The 19,500-nt window shown below is 45.8% G+C and overlaps 1 protein-coding gene across 1 annotated transcript in view; it reads left to right on the forward strand.

The window, feature by feature from the left end:
• The first annotated feature begins 1,134 nt into the window (after positions 1 to 1,134).
• The window catches only part of LOC140428584 (deoxynucleoside triphosphate triphosphohydrolase SAMHD1-like), a 119,404-nt gene continuing 101,038 nt past the window's right edge, over positions 1,135 to 19,500 (forward strand). The window contains exons 1-4 of the mRNA XM_072515222.1: positions 1,135 to 1,445; positions 14,625 to 14,663; positions 16,246 to 16,406; positions 17,650 to 17,765. Of these exons, the coding sequence (XP_072371323.1) occupies positions 14,646 to 14,663; positions 16,246 to 16,406; positions 17,650 to 17,765 (295 nt within the window). The 5' untranslated portion in view covers positions 1,135 to 1,445; positions 14,625 to 14,645. The remainder of the gene's footprint in view (positions 1,446 to 14,624; positions 14,664 to 16,245; positions 16,407 to 17,649; positions 17,766 to 19,500) is intronic.

The following is a 19,500-nucleotide window of genomic DNA, read 5'->3' on the forward strand; positions in this document are numbered from 1 at the left end:
TGTTGGTCCCAGGTCACTAGTTATTGCAATTAATACTTCTACAGCTGTAACCATTTGATTATTCCATTCTGTGATTCGATCAGTTCATGATCTGGAATGCACTGCCTGATTAGTAAATTCAACAGTAACTTTCAAAAGAAGGTTGGATGGAGGGATATTTGCAGGAATTAGGGGCAGGATTCTCCAATCCCGTGGCAGAGTGTCCACACCGTCGTAAACGCAGTCGCGTTTTACGACAGTGTGAACGGGCCTCTCCCACGACTAATTCTGGCCCCACCAGAGGGCCAGCACGGCGCTGGAGCATGCGCAGTGGCCTCCTTCAATGCGCCAGCCCCGACGCAACATGGCGCAGGGCTACAGGGGCCGGCGCATAGGAAAGGAGTCCCCCAGCCACTTAGGTCGGACCTCCCACCCCCCCAAAGGCCGCCACCCGAACCTTACACGGCGAGGTCCCGCCGGCCCAGAGCAGGTTAGAACGGCGCCGGCGGGACTCGGCTCTATTCTTACGGCCGCTCGGCCAATCCGGGCTGGAGAATTGGTGGGCCGGCCGCGTAGAGTGGCCCGCGACCGGCGCCGCGCCAACGACGCCAATGGCGCCGAATCTCCGCTCCGCGGAGAATCGTGTGCCGGCGTCGGGGCGGCGTGGTGCGATTCGCGCGGCCCATTGGCGATTCTCCGACCCGGCGCGGGTCGCAGAATCCCGCCCCAGGGGAACGGACAGAGGACGGGGATTGATTGGATAGTTTTTATAAATGGCTATCTTCTGCATTGTACTGACATATAAAATAGTTTACAACAGCTTGAAATTGTCTAGCACCTTTATTGTTGTAAAAAGTCTCAAGTCACTTCACAAAAGCTTGAGCAAAGTTCGACAGGCAAGGAGATATTAGGACAAGTGATCAGTCTTAGTCAAAAAGATTGACTGGAAGTGATGTCGGCAAAGAAATAGAAAGATTAATACCAGCAGGAACCTGCTGGGCCGAAAGGCCTCTTCCTTCACTGTAAGTTCTCTGCTGGACTCAGGATTTGATTGGCAGTGAGAATGGATACAATCGATCAATCAGCGGCGAAAGGCGGTCCGATTCCTAGGATATTTTAGCACCCGCTGAGCTGTCAGAGAGACAGAGGCAGCTGTCAGCGGGTAGGGAGAGAAGAGCCAGAAAGTCAGAATCAGTGAGAGAGGGAGAACTGTCAGCGGAGAGGGAACAGACAGCGAGTCAGTGAGAGCGAGAGAAAGCTGTCAGCGGAGTGAGAGTGAGCTGACAGTGGAGAGAAACAGACAGAGTGGGAGGGCTGTCAGTGGAGAGGGACAGAGACAGAGTGAGTGGAGGGAGAGACGGAGAGTGAAACTTCATTGCGTTCAGAGAGCAGCGGTACCATCCAATTACCAGGACTGGGACGTGGAGGAAGTTTTCTGTGTGAAGAGTTCGTGAATTTGTGCCAAAGTAAGTAGAAGAATGATAGAAGGTCGCAACACAAACTAGCCCATTCGATCCATTCTTGGGTCGGCATTTTAGAGAACTCTCAGATTAGCCTCATTCTTTTACCTTGCAATTTTACTCCCTACATTTGTTTAAAGCAAAATGCATCAAGAAGAGATGCATTTCCTCTGAGATATACCATTGCTATTTCATTTTGGCCACTTAATCACATCCAAAATCACATTGTGTTCTATTGGTTTTTATCAACCTTGTTTCAGAAATGTTCTTGCAAAGGGTGTAAGAGATGTTCTTGGATGATTTGTGGAGTCCTAAATAATTTTAATTTCATTACATTGTGATTACTCTTAGCTTATTTATTTTTTGAACTATTTTCATCGGATGTGGACATCTTCGGCTAATCATTTATTATCCATCCCAGAATGTTTGTGGTGAGGGACGCCGTCAGTGTCCCTGCTGATTTCATTTGTGGGAAGTGCACCCATCTCCAGCTCCTCAGAAACCGCATTAGGGAACTGGAGCTGGAGCTGGATGAACTTCGGATCATTCGGGAGGCAGAGGTGGTTATAGATAGAAGCTGCAGGGATGTATTTACTCCGAAGAATGAAGATAGATGGGTGACGGTGAGAGGGGCTGGGAGGAAGCAGTCAGTACAGGGATCCCCTGTGGTCGTTCCCCTTAGTAACAAGTATACCGCTTTGGATACTGTTGGGGGGGGGGGACTTACCAGGGGTAAGCCATGGGGTACAGGTCTCTGGCACAGAGTCTGTCCCTGTTGCTCAGAAGGGAAGGGGGGCGAGGAGTAGAGCATTAGTCATTGGAGACTACATAGTTAGGGGGATAGATAGGAGATTCTGTGGGAATGAGAGAGACTCGCGGTTGGTGTGTTGCCTCCCATGTGCCAGGGTCCGTGATGTCTCGGATCGTGTTTTCAGGATTCTTAAGGGGGAGGGGGAGCAGCCCCAAGTTGTGGTCCACATAGGTACCAATGACATAGGTAGGAAAAGGGATAGGGATGTAAGGCAGGAATTCAGGGAGCTAGGGTGGAAACTTAGATCTAGGACAAACAGAGTTATCTCTGGGTTGTTACCCGTGCCACGTGCTAGTGAGATGAGGAATAGGGAGAGAGAGGATTTGAACATGTGGCTACAGGGATGGTGCAGGAGGGAGGATTTCAGATTTCTGGATAATTGGGGCTCATTCTGGGGTCGGTGGGACCTCTACAAATGGGATGGTCTACACCTGGACCAGAGGGGTACCAATATCCTGGGGGGGGGGGGGAAATTTGCTAATGCTCTTCGGGAGGGTTTAAACTAGTTCAGCAGGGGATTGGGAACCTGAATTGTAGCTCCAGTATACAGGAGGTTGAGAGTAGTGAGGTCATGAGTAAGGTTTCAAAGTTGCAGGAGTGTACCGGCAGGCAGGTAAGTGGTTTAAAGTGTGTCTTCAATGCCAGGAGCATCCGGAATAAGGTGGGTGAACTTGCGGCATGGGTTGGTATCTGGGACTTCGATGTTGTGGCCATTTTGGAGACATGGATAGAGCAGGGACAGGAATGGTTGTTGCAGGTGCTGGGGTTTAGAAATTTCAGTAAGCTCAGGGAAGGTGGTAAAAGAGGGGGAGGGGTGGCATTGTTAGTCAAGGACAGTATTACGGTGGCAGAAAGGACGTTTGATGAGGACTCGTCTACTGAGGTAGTATGGGCAGAGGTTAGAAACAGGAAAGGAGAGGTCACCCTGTTAGGGCTTTTCTATAGGCCTCCGAAAAGTTCCCGAGATGTAGAGGAAAGCATTGCAAAGATGATTCTGGATAGGAGCGAAAGCAACAGGGTAGTTGTTAGGGGGGACTTTAACTTTCCAAATATTGACTGGAAACGCTATAGTTCGTTAACTTTAGATGGGTCCGTTTTTGTCCAATGTGTGCAGGAGGGTTTCCTGACACAGTATGTAGATAGGCCAACGAGAGGCAAGGCCATTTTGGATTTGGTACTGGGTAATGAACCAGGACAGGTGTTAGATTTGGAGGTAGGTGAGCACTTTGGTGATAGTGACCACAATTCGATTACGTTTACTTTAGTGATGGAAAGGGATAGGTATATACCGCAGGGCAAGAGTTATATCTGCGGAAAAGGCAATTATGATGCGATGAGGCAAGACGTAGGATGCATCGGATGGAGAGGAAAACTGCACGGGATGGGCACAATGAAAATGTGGAGCTTGTTCAAGGAACAGCAACTGCGTGTCCTTGATAAGTATGTACCTGTCAGGCAGGGAGGAAGTGGTCGAGCGAGGGAACCGTGGTTTACTAAAGCAGTCGAAACACTTGTCAAGAGGAAGAAGGAGGCTTATGTAATGATGAGACATGAAAGTTCAGTTAGGGCGCTCGAGAGTTACAAGTTAGCTAGGAAGGACCTAAAGAGAGAGCTAAGAAGAGCCAGGAGGGGACATGAGAAGTCTTTGGCAGGTAGGATCCAGGATACCCCTAAAGCTTTCTATAGATATGTCAGGAATAAAAGAATGACTAGGGTAAGAGTAGGGCCAGGCAAGGACAGTAGTGGGAAGTTGTGCGTGGAGTCCGAGGAGATAGGAGAGGTGCTAAATGAATATTTTTCGTCAGTATTCACGCAGGAAAAGACAATGTTGTCGAGGAGAATACTGAGATTCAGGCTACTAGACTAGAAGGGCTTGAGGTTCATAAGGAGGAGGTGTTAGCAATTTTGGAAGTGTGAAAATAGATAAGTCCCCTGGGCCGGATGGAATTTATCCTAGGATACTCTGGGAAGGTAGGGAGGAGATTGCTGAGCCTTTGGCTTTGACCTTTAAGTCATCTTTGTCTACAGGAATAGTGCCAGAAGACTGGAGGATAGCAAATGTTGTCCCCCTTGTTCAAGAAGGGGAGTAGAGACAACCCCGGTAACTATAGACCAGTGAGCCTTACTTCTGTTGTGGGCAAAGTCTTGGAAAGGTTTTTAAGAGATACTTTGTATAATCATCTGGAAAAAAATAATTTGATTAGAGATAGTCAACACAGTTTTGTGAAGGGTAGGTCGTGCCTCACAAACCTTATTGAGTTCTTTGAGAAGGTGACCAAACAGGTGGATGAGGGTAAAGCAGTTGATGTGGTGTATATGGATTTCAGTAAAGCGTTTGATAAGGTTCCGCACGGTAGGCTACTGCAGAAAATACGGAGGCATGGGATTCAGGGTGATTTGGATCAGAAATTGGCTAGCTGGAAGAAGACAAAGGGTGGTGGTTGATGGGAAATGTTCAGACTGGAGTCCAGTTACTAGTAGTGTACAACAAGGATCTGTTTTGGGGCCACTGCTGTTTGTCATTTTTATAAATGACCTGGAGGAGGGCGTAGAAGGATGGGTGAGTAAATTTGCAGATGACACTAAAGTCGGTGGAGTTGTGGACAGTACGGAAGGATGTTACAAGTTACAGAGGGACATAGATAAGCTTCAGCGCTGGGCTGAGAGGTGGCAAATGGAGTTTAATGCAGAAAAGTGTGAGGTGATTCATTTTGGAAGGAATAACATGAAGACAGAGTACTGGTCTAATGGTAAGATTCTTGGTAGTGTGGATGAGCAGAGAGATCTCGGTGTCCATGTACATAGATCCCTGAAAGTTGCCACTCAGGTTGAGAGGGTTGTTAAGAAGGCGTACGGTGTGTTAGCTTTTATTGGTAGAGGGATTGAGTTTCGGAGCCATGAGGTCATGTTGCAGCTATACAAAACTCTGGTGCGGCCGCATTTAGAGTATTGCGTGCAATTCTGGTCACCGCATTATAGGGAGGATGTGGAAGCATTGGAAAGGGTGCAGAGGAGATTTACCAGAATGTTGCCTGGTATGGAGGGAAGATCTTATGAGGAAAGGCTGAGGGACTTGAGGCTGTTTTCGTTAGAGAGAAGAAGGTTAAGAGGTGACTTAATTGAGGCATACAAGATGATCAGAGGATTGGATAGGGTGGACAGTGAGAGCCTTTTTCCTCGGATGGTGATGTCTAGCACGAGGGGACATAGCTTTAAATTGAGGGGAGATAGATATAGGACAGATGTCAGAGGTAGGTTCTTTGCTCAGAGAGTAGTAAGAGCGTGGAATGCCCTGCCTGCAACAGTAGTGGACTCGCCAACACTAAGGGCATTCAAATGGTCATTGGATAGACATATGGACGATAAGGCAATAGTTTAGATGGGCTTTAGAGTGGTTTCACAGGTCGGCGCAACATTGAGGCCGAAGGGCCTGTACTGCGCTGTAATGTTCTATGTTCTAATTGCCCCTTGAGAAGGTGGTGGTGAGCTGCCTTCTTGAACCGGTGCTATCCCTGGGGTGAAGGTACATCCACTGTGCTGTTGGGAGGGAGTTCCAGGATTTTGACCTGGCGATTGTGAAGGAACAGTGATATACTTCCAAGTCAGGATGGTGTGTGACTTGGAGGGGAACCTCCAAGTGGTGGTTTTCCCAAGTGTCTGCTGACCTTGTCCTTCTAGGTGTTAGAAGGGAGGTTGGAAGGTGCTGCTAAAGAAACATTGGTCAGTTCTTGCAGTGCATCTAATAGATGGTACACACGGCTGCTACTGTGTCGGTGGTGGAGGGAGTGAATGTTTGTGGAAGTGGGAGCAATCAAGCGGGGCTGCTTTGTCCTGCGTAGTGTTGGGCTCCTTGAGTGTTGTTGGAGCTGCACTCATCAAGGTAAGTGGAGAGGCATTCCATTACACTCCCGACTTGTGCCTTGTAGATGGTGGACAGGCTTTGGGGATTCAAGAAGTTGTTTACTGCGGAACTCCCAGTCTATGATTTGCTTTTATAGTTGCTGTTAATAGTGCTAATAGCATATTAAATGTGCTTTGTATATTGTGAACTCGTTACTTGGGTAATACTATTGTGCAACACGTAGGATACTTTTCTTTGACTCCTTTCACACTGAAATCCCGTAACTCTAGCAGGCGTGTCTAGCAGACCAGTTTAACTGTATTATTCACAGTCAAAACCAGTACAAATTAAAGGTAATATTTTGTTGTTCAGTAGCCGTAGTCAACCAATGGTGTAAGTGTCTGTCTCTCAAGTCAATGCAATAAACTTGTATGGACATTTACTGGATCACACCTGGATTAGTGCGAACTGTTCTGGCCTCCCTGTTATATAAATAGTATAGAGGTACTTGAGAAGCTGCAAAATTGATTATACCTCAATGGGAAAAATAGAACAAGCTGCGGCTCTTAACGGAGGAGAAAGTTCAGTCTACATCTCAACCCCCTTTTTGTTTTTTGTTCCCTTGTTTGTCCCAGTACAACTCCGCCCCTCCCCCCAATTGGGCCCCCGTCCCTTGTTTTAATGTTTTGCTTTCACTGAGCACTTGTACTTTTATTAACACATTCTGCTATCTTACCTTAATGCTGCTATCAATAGCCTCTTTAGTCCTTGATGCCACCATTGATACTCCCTTTGTCTTGTGTCCATGATATCTTTGTCAATCTCGGTACCTTTGACAATCATAATAATCATTATTATTTTCACAAGTAGGCTTACTTGTAGGCTTACACTGCAATAAAATTACTGTGAAAATCCCCTAGTCAGCACTTGTTCGGGTACACTGAGGGAGAATTCAGAATGTCCAATTCACCTAACAAACACGTCTTTCGAGACCTGTGGAAGGAAACCAGAGCACCCAGAAACCAGACACGGGGAGAACGTGCAGACTCCACACAGACAGTAACCCAAGCCGGGAATCGAACCTGGGACCCTGGCGTTATGAAGCAACAATGCTAACCACTGTGCTACCGTGCCATCCATGACAAAGTACTGCATGGTAGTTTACTGCATAAGGTTAAATCTCACGGGATCCAGGGTGAGGTAGCCAATTGGATACAAAATTGGATTGACGACAGAAGACAAAGAGTGCTTGTAGAGGGTTGTTTTTCAAACTGGAGGCTTGTGACTAGTGGGACCAGTGAATGGTCCACTGTTATTTGTTATTTATATTAATGATTTGGATGGGAATTTAGGAGGCATTGTTAGTAAGTTTGCAAAGGGCACCAAGATTGATGGCATAGTGGACAGTGAAAAAGGTTATCTAGGATTGCAACGGGATCTTGATCAATTAGGCCAGTCGGCCGAGGAATGGCAGACAGAGTTTAATTTAGATAAATGTGAGGTGATGCACTTTGGTAGATCGAATCAGGGCAGGACCTACTCAGTTAATGGCAGGGAGTTGGGGAGAGTTATAGAACAAAGAGATCTAGGACTCAGGTTCATAGCTCCTTGAAGGTGGAGTCACAGGTGGACAGGGTGGTGAAGAAGGCATTTGGCATGCTTCGTTTCATTGGTCAGAACATTGAATAGAGGAGTTGTGATGTCTTGTTGAAATTGTACAAGTCGTTAGTAAGGCCACACTTGGAACACTGTGCACAGATCTGGTCACCCTAATATAGAAAGGGTATTATTAAACTAGAAAGAATGTATAGAGTCATAGACTCATAGATGTTTACAGTATGGAAACAGGCCCATCGGCCAAGCTTGTCCATGCCTCCCAGTTACTATCACTAAGCTAGTCCCACTTGCCTGCATTTGGTCCATATCCCTTATACTCACCCTGTCCATGTAACTGTTTAAAAAAATAATAAATTTAGAGTACCCAATTGTTTTTTTCCAATTAAGGGCCAATTTAGTGTGGCCAATCCATCTACCCTGCACATCTTTGGGTTGTGGGGGTGAAACGCACGCAGACACGGGGAGAATGTGCAAACTCCACGCGGACAGTGACCGGGATCGAACCTGTGTCCTCAGCGCCATAGGCAGCAGTGCTAACCACTATGCCACCGTGCTGCCCTAACTGTTTTTTAAAGGAAAATATTGTACCCGCCTCTACCACTGCCTCTGGCAGCCCATTCCAGATGCTCACCACCCTCTGTGTGAAGAAATTTCCCATCTGGCCTCATTTGTATCTCCCCCCTCTCACCTTAAACCTATGCCCTCTAGTTCTAGACTCCTCTACCTTTGGGAAAAGTTGTTGACTATCTACCTTATCTATGCTCCTCATTATTTTATAGAACTCTATAAGATCACCCCTAAGCCTCCTACGTTCCAGGGAAAAAGGTCCCAGTGTATCCAGCCTCTCCTTATAACTCAGACCATCAAATCCTGGTAGCATCCTCGTAAATCTCTTCTGCACTCTTTCTAGTTTAACAATATCCTTCCTATAATAGGGTGACCAGAACTGAACACAGTATTCCATCTGTGGCCTTACCAATGTCTTGTACAACTTCAACAAGACGGCCCAATTCCGGTATTCAATATTCTGACCAATAAAACCTAGCATGCTGAATGCCTTCTTCACCACCCTGTCCACCTGTGACTCCACCTTCAAGGAGCTATGAACCTGTACCCCTAGATCTCTTTATTCTGTAACTCTTCCAACTCCCTACCATTAACTGAGTAGGTCCTGCCCTGATTGATCTACCAAAATGCATCACCTCACATTTATCTAAATTAAACTCCATCTGCCATTCATCGGCCCACTGGCCCAATTGGTCAAGATCCTGTTGCAATCTTACATAACATTCTTCACTATCCACTATACCACCAATTTGGTGTCATCTTCAAACTTACTAACCATGCCTCCTACATTCTGATCCAAATCGTTAATATATAACAAATAACAGTGGACCCAGCACCGACCCTGAGACACACCGCTGGTCACAGGCCTCCAGTTTGAAAAACAACCCTCCACAACCACCCTTTGGCTTCGATCACCAAGCCAATTTTGTATCCAATTGGCTACCTCGCTCTGGATTCTGTGAGACTTAACCTTTTGCAACAATCTACCATGCGGTACCTAGTCAAAGGCCTTGCTAAAGTCCATGTAGACAATGTCGACTGCACTGCCCTCATCTACCTTCTTGGTTACCCCTTCAAAAATCTCAATCAAATTCGTGAGACATGACTTTCCCCTTACAAAGCCATGCTGACTTTCCCTAATTAGCCTTTGCCTGTCTAAATGCCTGTAGATCCTGTCCCTCAGAATACCTTCCAATAACTTACCCACTACAGAAGTAAGGCTAACCGATCTGTAGTTCCCAGGCTTATCGCTACAGCCCTTCTTAAACAAGAGCACAACATTTGCTACCCTCCAATCTTCAGGCACCTCTCCTGTGGCTGCCGATGACTCAAATATCTCAGCTAGGGGCCGGCAATTTCCTCCCCCGCCTCCCACAATGTCCTGGGATACATTTCATCAGGTCCCGGGGATTTATCTATCTTGATGCAGAAAATATTTACTAGGATGCTACCGAAACTTGATGGTTTGAGTTATAAGCAGATGCTGGATAGACTGGGACTTTTTTCCCTGGAGTATAGGAGGCTTAGGGGTGATCTTATAGAGGTCTAAAAAATAATGAGGGGCACACATAAGATAGATAGTCAATTTCTTTTCCCAAAGATAGGGGAGTCTAAAACTAGAAGGCATAGGTTCAAGGTGATAGGGGAGAAATACAAAAGGGTTCAAAGGGGCAATTCTTTCACACAGAGGGTGGTGAGTGTCTGGAACGAACTGCCAGAGGCAGTGGTAGAGGCGGGTACCATTTTGTCTTTTAAAAAGCATTTAGACAGTTTTATATGGGTAAGATGGGTATAGAGGAATATGGGCCAAGTGCAATTGGGACTAGCTCAGTGATAACAACTGGGCAGCATGGACAAGTTGGGCTGCAGGGCCCTGTTTCCATGTTGTAAACCTCAATGATTCTATGACTCTCCTTAGCTCTGGCCTAGGTCTGACCTTCTACTTTGTCTCACCTCCCCACCCTCATTCTCCAACTGAATAATTCAGCATATTTCTACCTCTCTTCAGTTCTGTAGAAGAGTCGCACAGATTCGAAACGTTAACTCTTTTTCTCTATTAACAGATGCTGCAAGACCAGCTGCGTTCATCCATCTTTTTCGTTTTTTATTTCAGAGTTCCAGATCTATTTGTGTATTGCTTTTAGCTTTGAAAAGTGACAGGCGGGCCTTGATTCCGGGATTCCTGACCCCATTCCCAGACTGATTTTTCGGAGTGCCTTTTAAAGTGTACGGGCTGGGTCCAGTCACGAGCCCAATCCTGACACTCGTGACCTGGCCGGTTGCATTGGGGGATATGTATGTCCGCAAATTTCATGGAGCTGGGCCAGGTTTTAAAAGGATCATAGCTCACAGCCCCTCAGAGGAGTTCTGAACACTAGTCTGCATGAGGTGACCATTAAAGAAGTGAGTTTAAAAGGTCCACCGCCTGCCCCTGTGCCAAGTTTTGACCCCACCCAACCTCCATGTACTTTATGCCCCCGATGCCAAACTATGCACTTTCATGCCTTTGTCCCATAATACACTGTAGAGAATCAATAGGCCCTTATAAAATCATGGAATCACTAGCGTGCAGAAGGAGGCCATTCGGCCTATCGAGTCTGCACCGACCCTCTTAAAGAACATCCTACCTAGGCCCACAACCCACCTTATCCCCGTAACCCAATAAGCCCACCTAATCTCTTGAACATTAAGGGGTAATTTATCATGGCCAACCCAACGAACCTGGACATCTTTGGAATGTTGGGTAAACCGGAGCACCCTGAGGAAACCCACACAGACACGGCGAGAACGTACGGACTCCACACAGTCACCCTCAGCAGGAATTGAATACGGGTCCCTGGCGCTGTGAGGCAGCAGCGCTAACCACTGTGCCACCCAATTTAGTGACAGTAGGACATATAAAAAAAGGATTAAAAAAGATAATTAATTCAGAACTTTCCACCAGATTACAGGTATGGGGTTGGGGAGTGGGCCTGGTGTGGTGCTCTTTTGGAGGGTCGGTACAGTCTCGACGGGCTGAATGGCCTCCTTCTGCACTGTAGGGATTCTATGGATTCATCATGTTGCTGTTAACACGTACAGTAATGTTAAAGTTATAACACGGATTACAGACAGTCGGTGTTCCGTCTCGGCACAAACAGTAGTCCTAATCCCATGTTTCTGCCCTGTTTTCATTCCCTTTTGTAACACCTTCCACCAAACTACGACCTAACTATGTTTTACCTATTGATGCAGTCTCTGTTTCAATCACTAAGTTACTTAGGACCCTTTGCAAAAAGAAAAATTATCGTGCTTGCAATTAAATCTCTTCCATTTACTGTTCTATTTCTATATCTTTAGTCACGGTAAACAATATTCTTTCTACCTGTCGTCTGCTGTTCCTTCATGCATGGTGGCACAGCGGACAGCACCTGCTACCTCATAGAGCCAGTTCAATTCCGCACTTGGGTGACTGTCTGTGTGTAGTTTGCACGTTCTTCCCGTGTCTGCGTGGGTTTCCTCCGGGTGCTCCGGTTTCTCCCACAGTCCAAAGATGTGCAGGTGAGGTGGATTGTTCATGGTAAATTGCCTCTTAGTGTTCAAAGATGTGCTGGTTAGGTGGGGTGACAGGGATCATAGAATTTACAGTGCAGAAGGAGGCCATTCGGCCCATCGAGTCTGCACTGACACTTGGAAATAGCATCCCACTTAAGCCCACATCCGTAACCCTACTTAACCTTTTTGGACACGAAGGGCAACTTAGCACGGCCAATCCACCTAACCTGCACATCTTTGGACTGTGGGAGGAAACAGGAGCATCCGGAGGAAACCCACGCAGACACGGCGAGAACGTGCAGACTCTGCACAGACAGTGACCCGAGCTGGGAATCAAACCTGGGACCCTGGAGCTGTGAAGCAACTGTGCTAACCACTGTGCTACTGTGGATAGGCTGTGGGAATGGGCCAGGTAAGGTGCTCTTTCAGAGGATTGGTGCAGACTTGCTGGGCTGACGGGCTTCCTTCTGCACTGTATGTATTCTAAAGTGCAGTGCCACGAAACAATTCCAGTCCTATATCTCTACTTAAATTCCCTATTTCCTGAGACACCGTTAAATTATTAGCTGATGGGCTAAACTGAGCTTTGCTTGTTTGTTCATTGTTTGTTTCACTATGCGCCTGTCATTGATCATCTTTATTTGTGCTAGTCTGACAAGGTGATCAGAAAGAGTTTCTCGCTTTTCCTATTTTAGGGAAATTAATGTTTTTCTTTTGTGTTTAGAAATTTAGAGTACCGAATTACTTTTCTTTTCCAATTAAGGGACAATTTAGCATGGCCAATCCACCTACCCTGCACATCTTTGGGTTTGTGGGGGTGAGGTCCATACAAACATGGGGAGAATGTGCAAACTCCACGCGGTCAGTGACCTAGGGCCGGATTGAACCCAGGTCCTCAGCCTTCTTGAACCGCTGCAGTCCATGTGGTGTAGGTACACCCACAGTGCTGTTAGGGAGGGAGCTCCAGGATATTGACCCAGCGACAATGAAGTAACGTCGATATATTTCCAAATCAGGGTAATGTGTGGCTTGGAGGGCAATTACAAGTGGCTATGTTCCCAGTCATCATTGCCCTTGTCCTTCTAGATGGTAGAGGTTGTGGGTTCGGAAAGTTTTGTCAAAGTGAGTTGTTTCATGGTTGCTGCCACGACTGAAAATTGAAGGTGACCAGATTTCTGTTATTTCAAATTTAGATTTGGACATTTCCTTTTTCCTAATTTTAACAAAGCAGGAATAGAACTATAGATGAGCAATAATAATACATTGCAATTTTAATATTAAATAATAGTAAAAGGAGTTATATTTGATCATATCTTTAAAAATAAATAAATTTAAAGTGCCCAATTCTGTTTTTTCAATTAAATGGCAATTTAGTGTGGTCAATCCACTGACCTGCACGCAGACACGAGGAGAATGTGCAAACTGCACACGGACAGTGACCCGGGGCCAGGATCGAAGCTAGGTCCTCAGCGTCATGAGGCAGCAGTGCTAACCACTGTGCCACAGTGCCACCCTTGATAATATCTTAACAGATATCACACATTCTCAGCACTCCACAGACATTTCAAAGAATCATAGAATTTACAGTGCGGAAGGAGGCCATCCAGCCCATCAAGTCGGCACCATCCCTTGGAAAGGGCACCCTACCTAAACACACACCTCCACCCTATCCCCGTAACCCAGTATCCCCACCTAACCTTTTTTGGACACTAAGGGCAATTTAGCATGGCCAATCCACCTAACCTGCACGTCTTTGGACTGTGGGAGGAAACCTACGCAGACACAGGGAGAACGTGCAGACTCCGCACAGACAATGACCCAAGCGGGAATCGAACCTGGGACCCTGGCGCTGAGAAGCAACGGTGCTAACCACTGTGCTACCGTGCCGAGCTAAGATATCCCTCTGAACAACGAGAAGCCTCATTATTTTCCTCCCTTATTTACAGCAGCAAAAATTATTTTTTGCGATTAGCTGTGTCACTACACCTGCCAGGAGTCAATGAACAGTCCATGAGGCGGGGCGGGGGGATGTTTGCAGATTAATATCACTCATAACAAGCTTCGAGTCATTTGATTCCTGCAATAATAATCATTCTAAGTACCCTCATAAGGCTGCATTTTTACACAGGCTCCCATTTCCCCGTCATCTTGTGATGTATGGAAGATGGCACTTTTAAAAGAGAAGCTCATCTCTGGACAGCCGTAAGGGTTGGATTGGATTGGATTGGATTATTGTCACGTGTACCGAGGTACAATGAAAAGTATTTTTCTGCGTACAGCTCAAACAGATCATTTAGTACATGAAAAGAAAATAGGGCAACACAAGGTACACAATGAAAAGAGAAAGGTTAGTGATAGTCTGTGAGAATAAAATTTTAAGAGAATAGGACAGTCATAGGAGATGTAAGAAGAGGGTTTGTATGAGAGAGGCTGGCAGAGAGTCGCCACGCTCCGGCATGGAGGGAGATTCATCTTGGCTGTTCCTTCTTTTGATTCATCTGTCTGGGCGTAACCCACTTTGATGAAACTGGCTGAATGGCCTCCCTCTATGAAGGGATGCAAGTGCAATATTCACTCTATTGCGGCTGAGATGTCTTGTAATACGGTGAACCTAGATTTCACTCCCATTGTCTCCTGTCAGTCACTCGGGGTAGTGTGTTTTGAGGGTTGCGGATGAGGAAGGGCAAAGCTCACAGGGGCTGTGGCCAATTTACTGTGGGGTATGCTTTGCCAAGTATCAGCTTTTCTTCTTTTGTAAGCAAGAATTGATTATGAGATGATGCCTGAAGTTCTTGCTTTATATTCCTCTTTCCAGCACTTGTGGAGAACAATCAAAATGGCCCATGAAGCAAAGGTAGGAGAATTCAGTTCATGGAATCATAGAATTTACAGTGCAGAAGGAGACTATTCGGCCCATCGGGTCTGCACTGGCCCTTACAAAAAGAGCACCTTACTGAAGCCCACATATCTACCCTATCCCCGTAACCCAGTAACCCCCATTTAACATTTTGTGGACACGAAGGGCAATTTAGCATGGCCAATCCACCTAACCCGCACATCTTTGCACTGTGGGAGGAAACCAGAGCACCCAGAGGAAACCCACGCAGACACGGGGAGAACGTGCAGACTCCGCACAGACAGGGACGCAGCGGGGAATCGAACCTGGGATCCTGGAGCTGTGAAGCAACTGTGCTAACCACTATGCTACCGTGCTGCCCATCAGCAGGGGAAATCGAAGAATCGATTCAAGGGAAAATCGAGTAATCTCTGGGTAACAGCCATCTGTCTGGCTCACAGCAATGTTGAGAGTTTGGAATAGGTTACCAAGTGGAAAAAACAATAAATGATGGAGGAGGTGGTGGGGATGAATTAAGAAACTATGACACTGCATCTTTCTAGATGGGCTGGTTTAGCACAGGGCTAAATAGCTGGCTTTTAAAGCAGACCAAGGCAGGCCAGCAGCACTGTTCAATTCCCGTACCAGCCTCCCTGAACAGGCGCCGGAATGTGGCGACTAGGGGCTTTTCACAGTAACTTCATTTGAAGCCTACTTGTGACAATAAGCGATTTTCATTTCATTTTTTTTTTCTGTTGTTCTCTGTTGAAGAAGATAGTCCAATGATTACATGATCTATGTCTGCCCATTGCCAATTACATGGTGATCGCCTGTGTGATCAGATACACTGAAAGTTGAGACACAGCTGAATAAGAACATAATAAGCCACACACTGTAATTCATTTGTGATTGAATTGAAAAATTGCATCAAACCTTGGTTCGTGCCCACTTAGAGTACTGTGTGAATTTTCAAATTACAAAAGAGGTACAGAGACATTGGTGAAGATACAAAAATGATTTGCAAAGAAAATACCAGAACTGAGATGTTATACCTGGCAGGAAAGATGAAAGGCATGTAATTTGGCTAGAAAAGATAAAGTTGGGAGGTGACTTGGTAGAGGTCTTTAAGAGTATGGAATGGTTCGATAGAAAGTTGTGTGGGATCCAAAAACCAAGAGCCATGAAATAAGATAGTCAGTACTAAATACAGTCGAGAATTCAGGAGAAAATTAATTACCCCAAAAATGTGAAATACTCCACCACAAGGGCTTATAGAATGAAACAGCTTGGATGCCTTGAAGGAGAACCCAGTAGTACATGAGAGAGAAGGGGAAAGAACGGAATGGGTGGATGCTTGCCTGGAACATTACCACAGCACAGATTAATTAGGTCGAATGACCTGAGTTTGCGTTGACTTGATGTAACTCAAAAGTTTTGTTCTTGTGTTGTGTTGGGAGTTGATGAGTACCAATAATTTCATGATTGAATGCCTGCAAATTAATCATTAATTATGATAAAGAGGGTCAGGAATGTAATGCACATGTTGACATTTGTAATCCTGTCATGTGATGTGGGAAGACACCTTTCAATTTTTCTATAGATTTTCAATGACCCAATCCATGGACACATTGAGATGCACCCACTTCTCATCCGAATCATTGACACACCACAGTTCCAGCGACTTCGCTTTATCAAGCAACTCGGTGGAGCGTACTTTGTGTTTCCGGGGGCTTCACACAATAGATTCGAGCACTCCATCGGGTAAGGATCTGCAAAGGAATTCTGGACATTTAATTTTGGAAGCAGATTGGGATAATTTTATCAACCTGAAATATGAGCTTTGTTTTACTAACTCCACAAATACTTCTTGACTTGCTGAGCATTTCCAGCATTTTCTGTTTGTAAGTCTTATATTGCCTTACGTTCCATGGTGTCAGATAGATACTGCTTTACAAAGCTTCTGTGAGACATCTTGGGATATTTTAATAAGTTAAAGGTAATAAAGAAGTTTTATCACATTGATATTTGCGGGACCTTGACATGCATAAATTGGTTGTTTCTCACATTCGAACAATTAAGATTCCTGAAATGTAATTTTTTAGCAGTGAAGCAATTTTGAACATGGTGAATATATAGAATGCCGACAGTGCATAAGACCATTCGGCCCATCAAGTCTGCACCGATCCTCTGAAAGAGCACCCTACCCAGGCCCAAACCCGATCCCAGTAACTCCACCTAACCTGCACACCCCTGGACACAAAAGGGCAATTTCTTTTTAGCATGGCCAATCCACCTAACCTGCGCATCTTTGGACTGTGGGAGGAAACCGAGCACCCGGAGGAAACCCACGCTGTCACGGGGAGAAAGTGCAAACTCCACACAGTCACCCAAGGCCAGAATTGAACCCGGGTCCCTGGCGCTGTGAGGCACCAGTGCTAACCACTGTGGCACCGTGCCGCCCCGGTGAAAAGATTTTCTTCCCGGAGGGACATTTCTCTTAGTTTCTCACCAGGAACAGCTCACATCTCTCCCTCCCTATAACACCTTCACTGCCTTGCATCTTTCTCTATGCATCTCACAACCTTCTGCCTCAGAGGTGAGAGTGCTACTCACTGAGCTGTGATCTATACAGATGCATAGTTGCACCATGGAGGTGGGGATCTGGAACTCACTTCATGAAAAGGTTGATAAAGACAGAAGCCCTCATTGCACTTAAAAAAATACTTGGATGTACACTTGAAGTGCTGCTTACCTACAGGACTATGGATTGAGAGTTGGAAAGTGTGATTTGGCTAGGTGGCACTTTTCTGGCCAACAGACATGATGGTCTGAATGTCATATGTCTGTGCTGTAAACGTTCTATATTTGCAAGGAATTGGGTGAAGAAAATTTGGAGATGATATTCTCTGGTAAAATATATGGGTGTTTACTGTGTTTGGGACTCCATGACAATTGATGTATAAAGAATTGCGTGCCCTTGTGTAAATTCTGTTTTGCCCTGCAGTGTGGGATACCTGGCAGGCCAGTTGGTAAAAGGTCTCCAAGAGCGGCAACCGGAACTGAACATTGACAAAAAGGACGTGTTATGTGTGCAGATTGCAGGACTTTGCCACGATCTGGGTGAGTGAGCATTTCTCAAGGAGCTGGTGGAGCAGGGAATTTCTTTTTCACATTTGTTCCGGGGATGTGGACATCGCTGATAAGGGCAGCATTTATCACCATCTGTGTGGGTGAACCGTCCTCTTGAACCATTGCAGTTCATGTTGGGTAGGTTCACACAGTACTTTCTGTAATGATTTGATACAAGTGTGTGGTTTGTGAGGTAATTTCAGAGGACAGTTAACTACATTTCTGTGGGTCTGTAGTCCAGTCATATGGAGGTCAGTGTGTGGAAGGGTGGTGTGAATCAAATGTTTTTTTTATTAAAGACAATCTGGCAGATTCATGATGATTATTAACGAGACCAGCTTTCTATTAATTAAGTTTAAGATCTCCCTCAGCTACTGGGTTGGATTTAGACTCTGGGCTCGCAGCATTATTCCAGGCCTCGTGATAATTCATCCAGTAACATTTCTAACATGCTGCTCTCCACGTGTGTGAAAAAAAAGTAAGATTATAACGTTAGATTTGCTTCCAGACTTGGGCTCAAAATGAGGAATGCATCTTTCTTATCCAAAGTGCTCAGCTTAACAGTAAGGTGTATAGATCAATAGATTCCAGGTTTGATCCATTAGTTGCATGGATGTTCCAATCTACACTCAGGCCTGAATGTTTACTCCCGGGTCAGGAGTGGGGAGTCGGGAAATTCCCAGCGCCACAAACCCAATCAGGAAGAAAATGCAATGGAAAGTTGGATTTTCGTTCTGGGTGGGGTGTGGGTCTTTTCGAGCCGTGACTGGTGATCTTGGATGAGTTCAGAGGTTGTCAGGGGTGAAGGTGGACTGCGCGGAAAGCCTGTCTCAATGTTTCAGCACGGTGTGAAAATGAAAAAATAAATAAAACAGCCTTTACCCCGTACACCTCTACCCATTCCCCATGGCACCTCATACCCTCTATGCCAACCTATGCCCCTCTACCCATCTCCATGGCCGTTTTTTAGCCTCTATGCAAACTTAGTGTCAACGCACCATGCTGGCTCACCCAGTATCCAACATGGACAAACCTCAGCACCCATGCTGAGATGAGATGAAAAAAAGTTCTCAAGTGTCCAATGAAGAACATAAGAACATAAGAACTAGGAGCAGGAGTAGGCCATCTGGCCCCTCGAGCCTGCTCCGCCATTCAATGAGATCATGGCTGATCTTTTGTGGACTCAGCTCCACTTTCCAGCCCGAACACCATAACCCTTAATCCCTTTATTCTTCAAAAAACTACCTATCTTTATCTTAAAAACATTTAATGAAGGAGCCTCTACTGCTTCACTGGGCAAGGAATTCCATAGATTCACAACCCTTTGGGTGAAGAAGTTCCTCCTAAACTCAGTCCTGAATCTACTTCCCCTTATTTTGAGGCTATGTCCCCTAGTTCTGCTTTCACCCGCCAGTGGAAACAACCTGCCCGCATCTATCCTATCTATTCCTTTCATAATCTTATATGTTTCTATAAGATCCCCCCTCATCCTTCTAAATTCCAACGAGTACAGTCCCAGTCTACTCAACCTCTCCTCGTAATCCAACCCCTTCAGCTCTGGGATTAACCTAGTGAATCTCCTCTGCACACCCTCCAGTGCCAGTACATCCTTTCTCAAGTAAGGAGACCAAAACTGAACACAATACTCCAGGTGTGGCCTCACTAACACCTTATACAATTGCAGCATAACCTACCTAGTCTTAAACTCCATCCCTCTAGCAATGAA

The sequence above is a fragment of the Scyliorhinus torazame genome, chromosome 8 (genome assembly GCF_047496885.1).
Source record: "Scyliorhinus torazame isolate Kashiwa2021f chromosome 8, sScyTor2.1, whole genome shotgun sequence".
Classification (NCBI taxonomy): domain Eukaryota; kingdom Metazoa; phylum Chordata; class Chondrichthyes; order Carcharhiniformes; family Scyliorhinidae; genus Scyliorhinus; species Scyliorhinus torazame.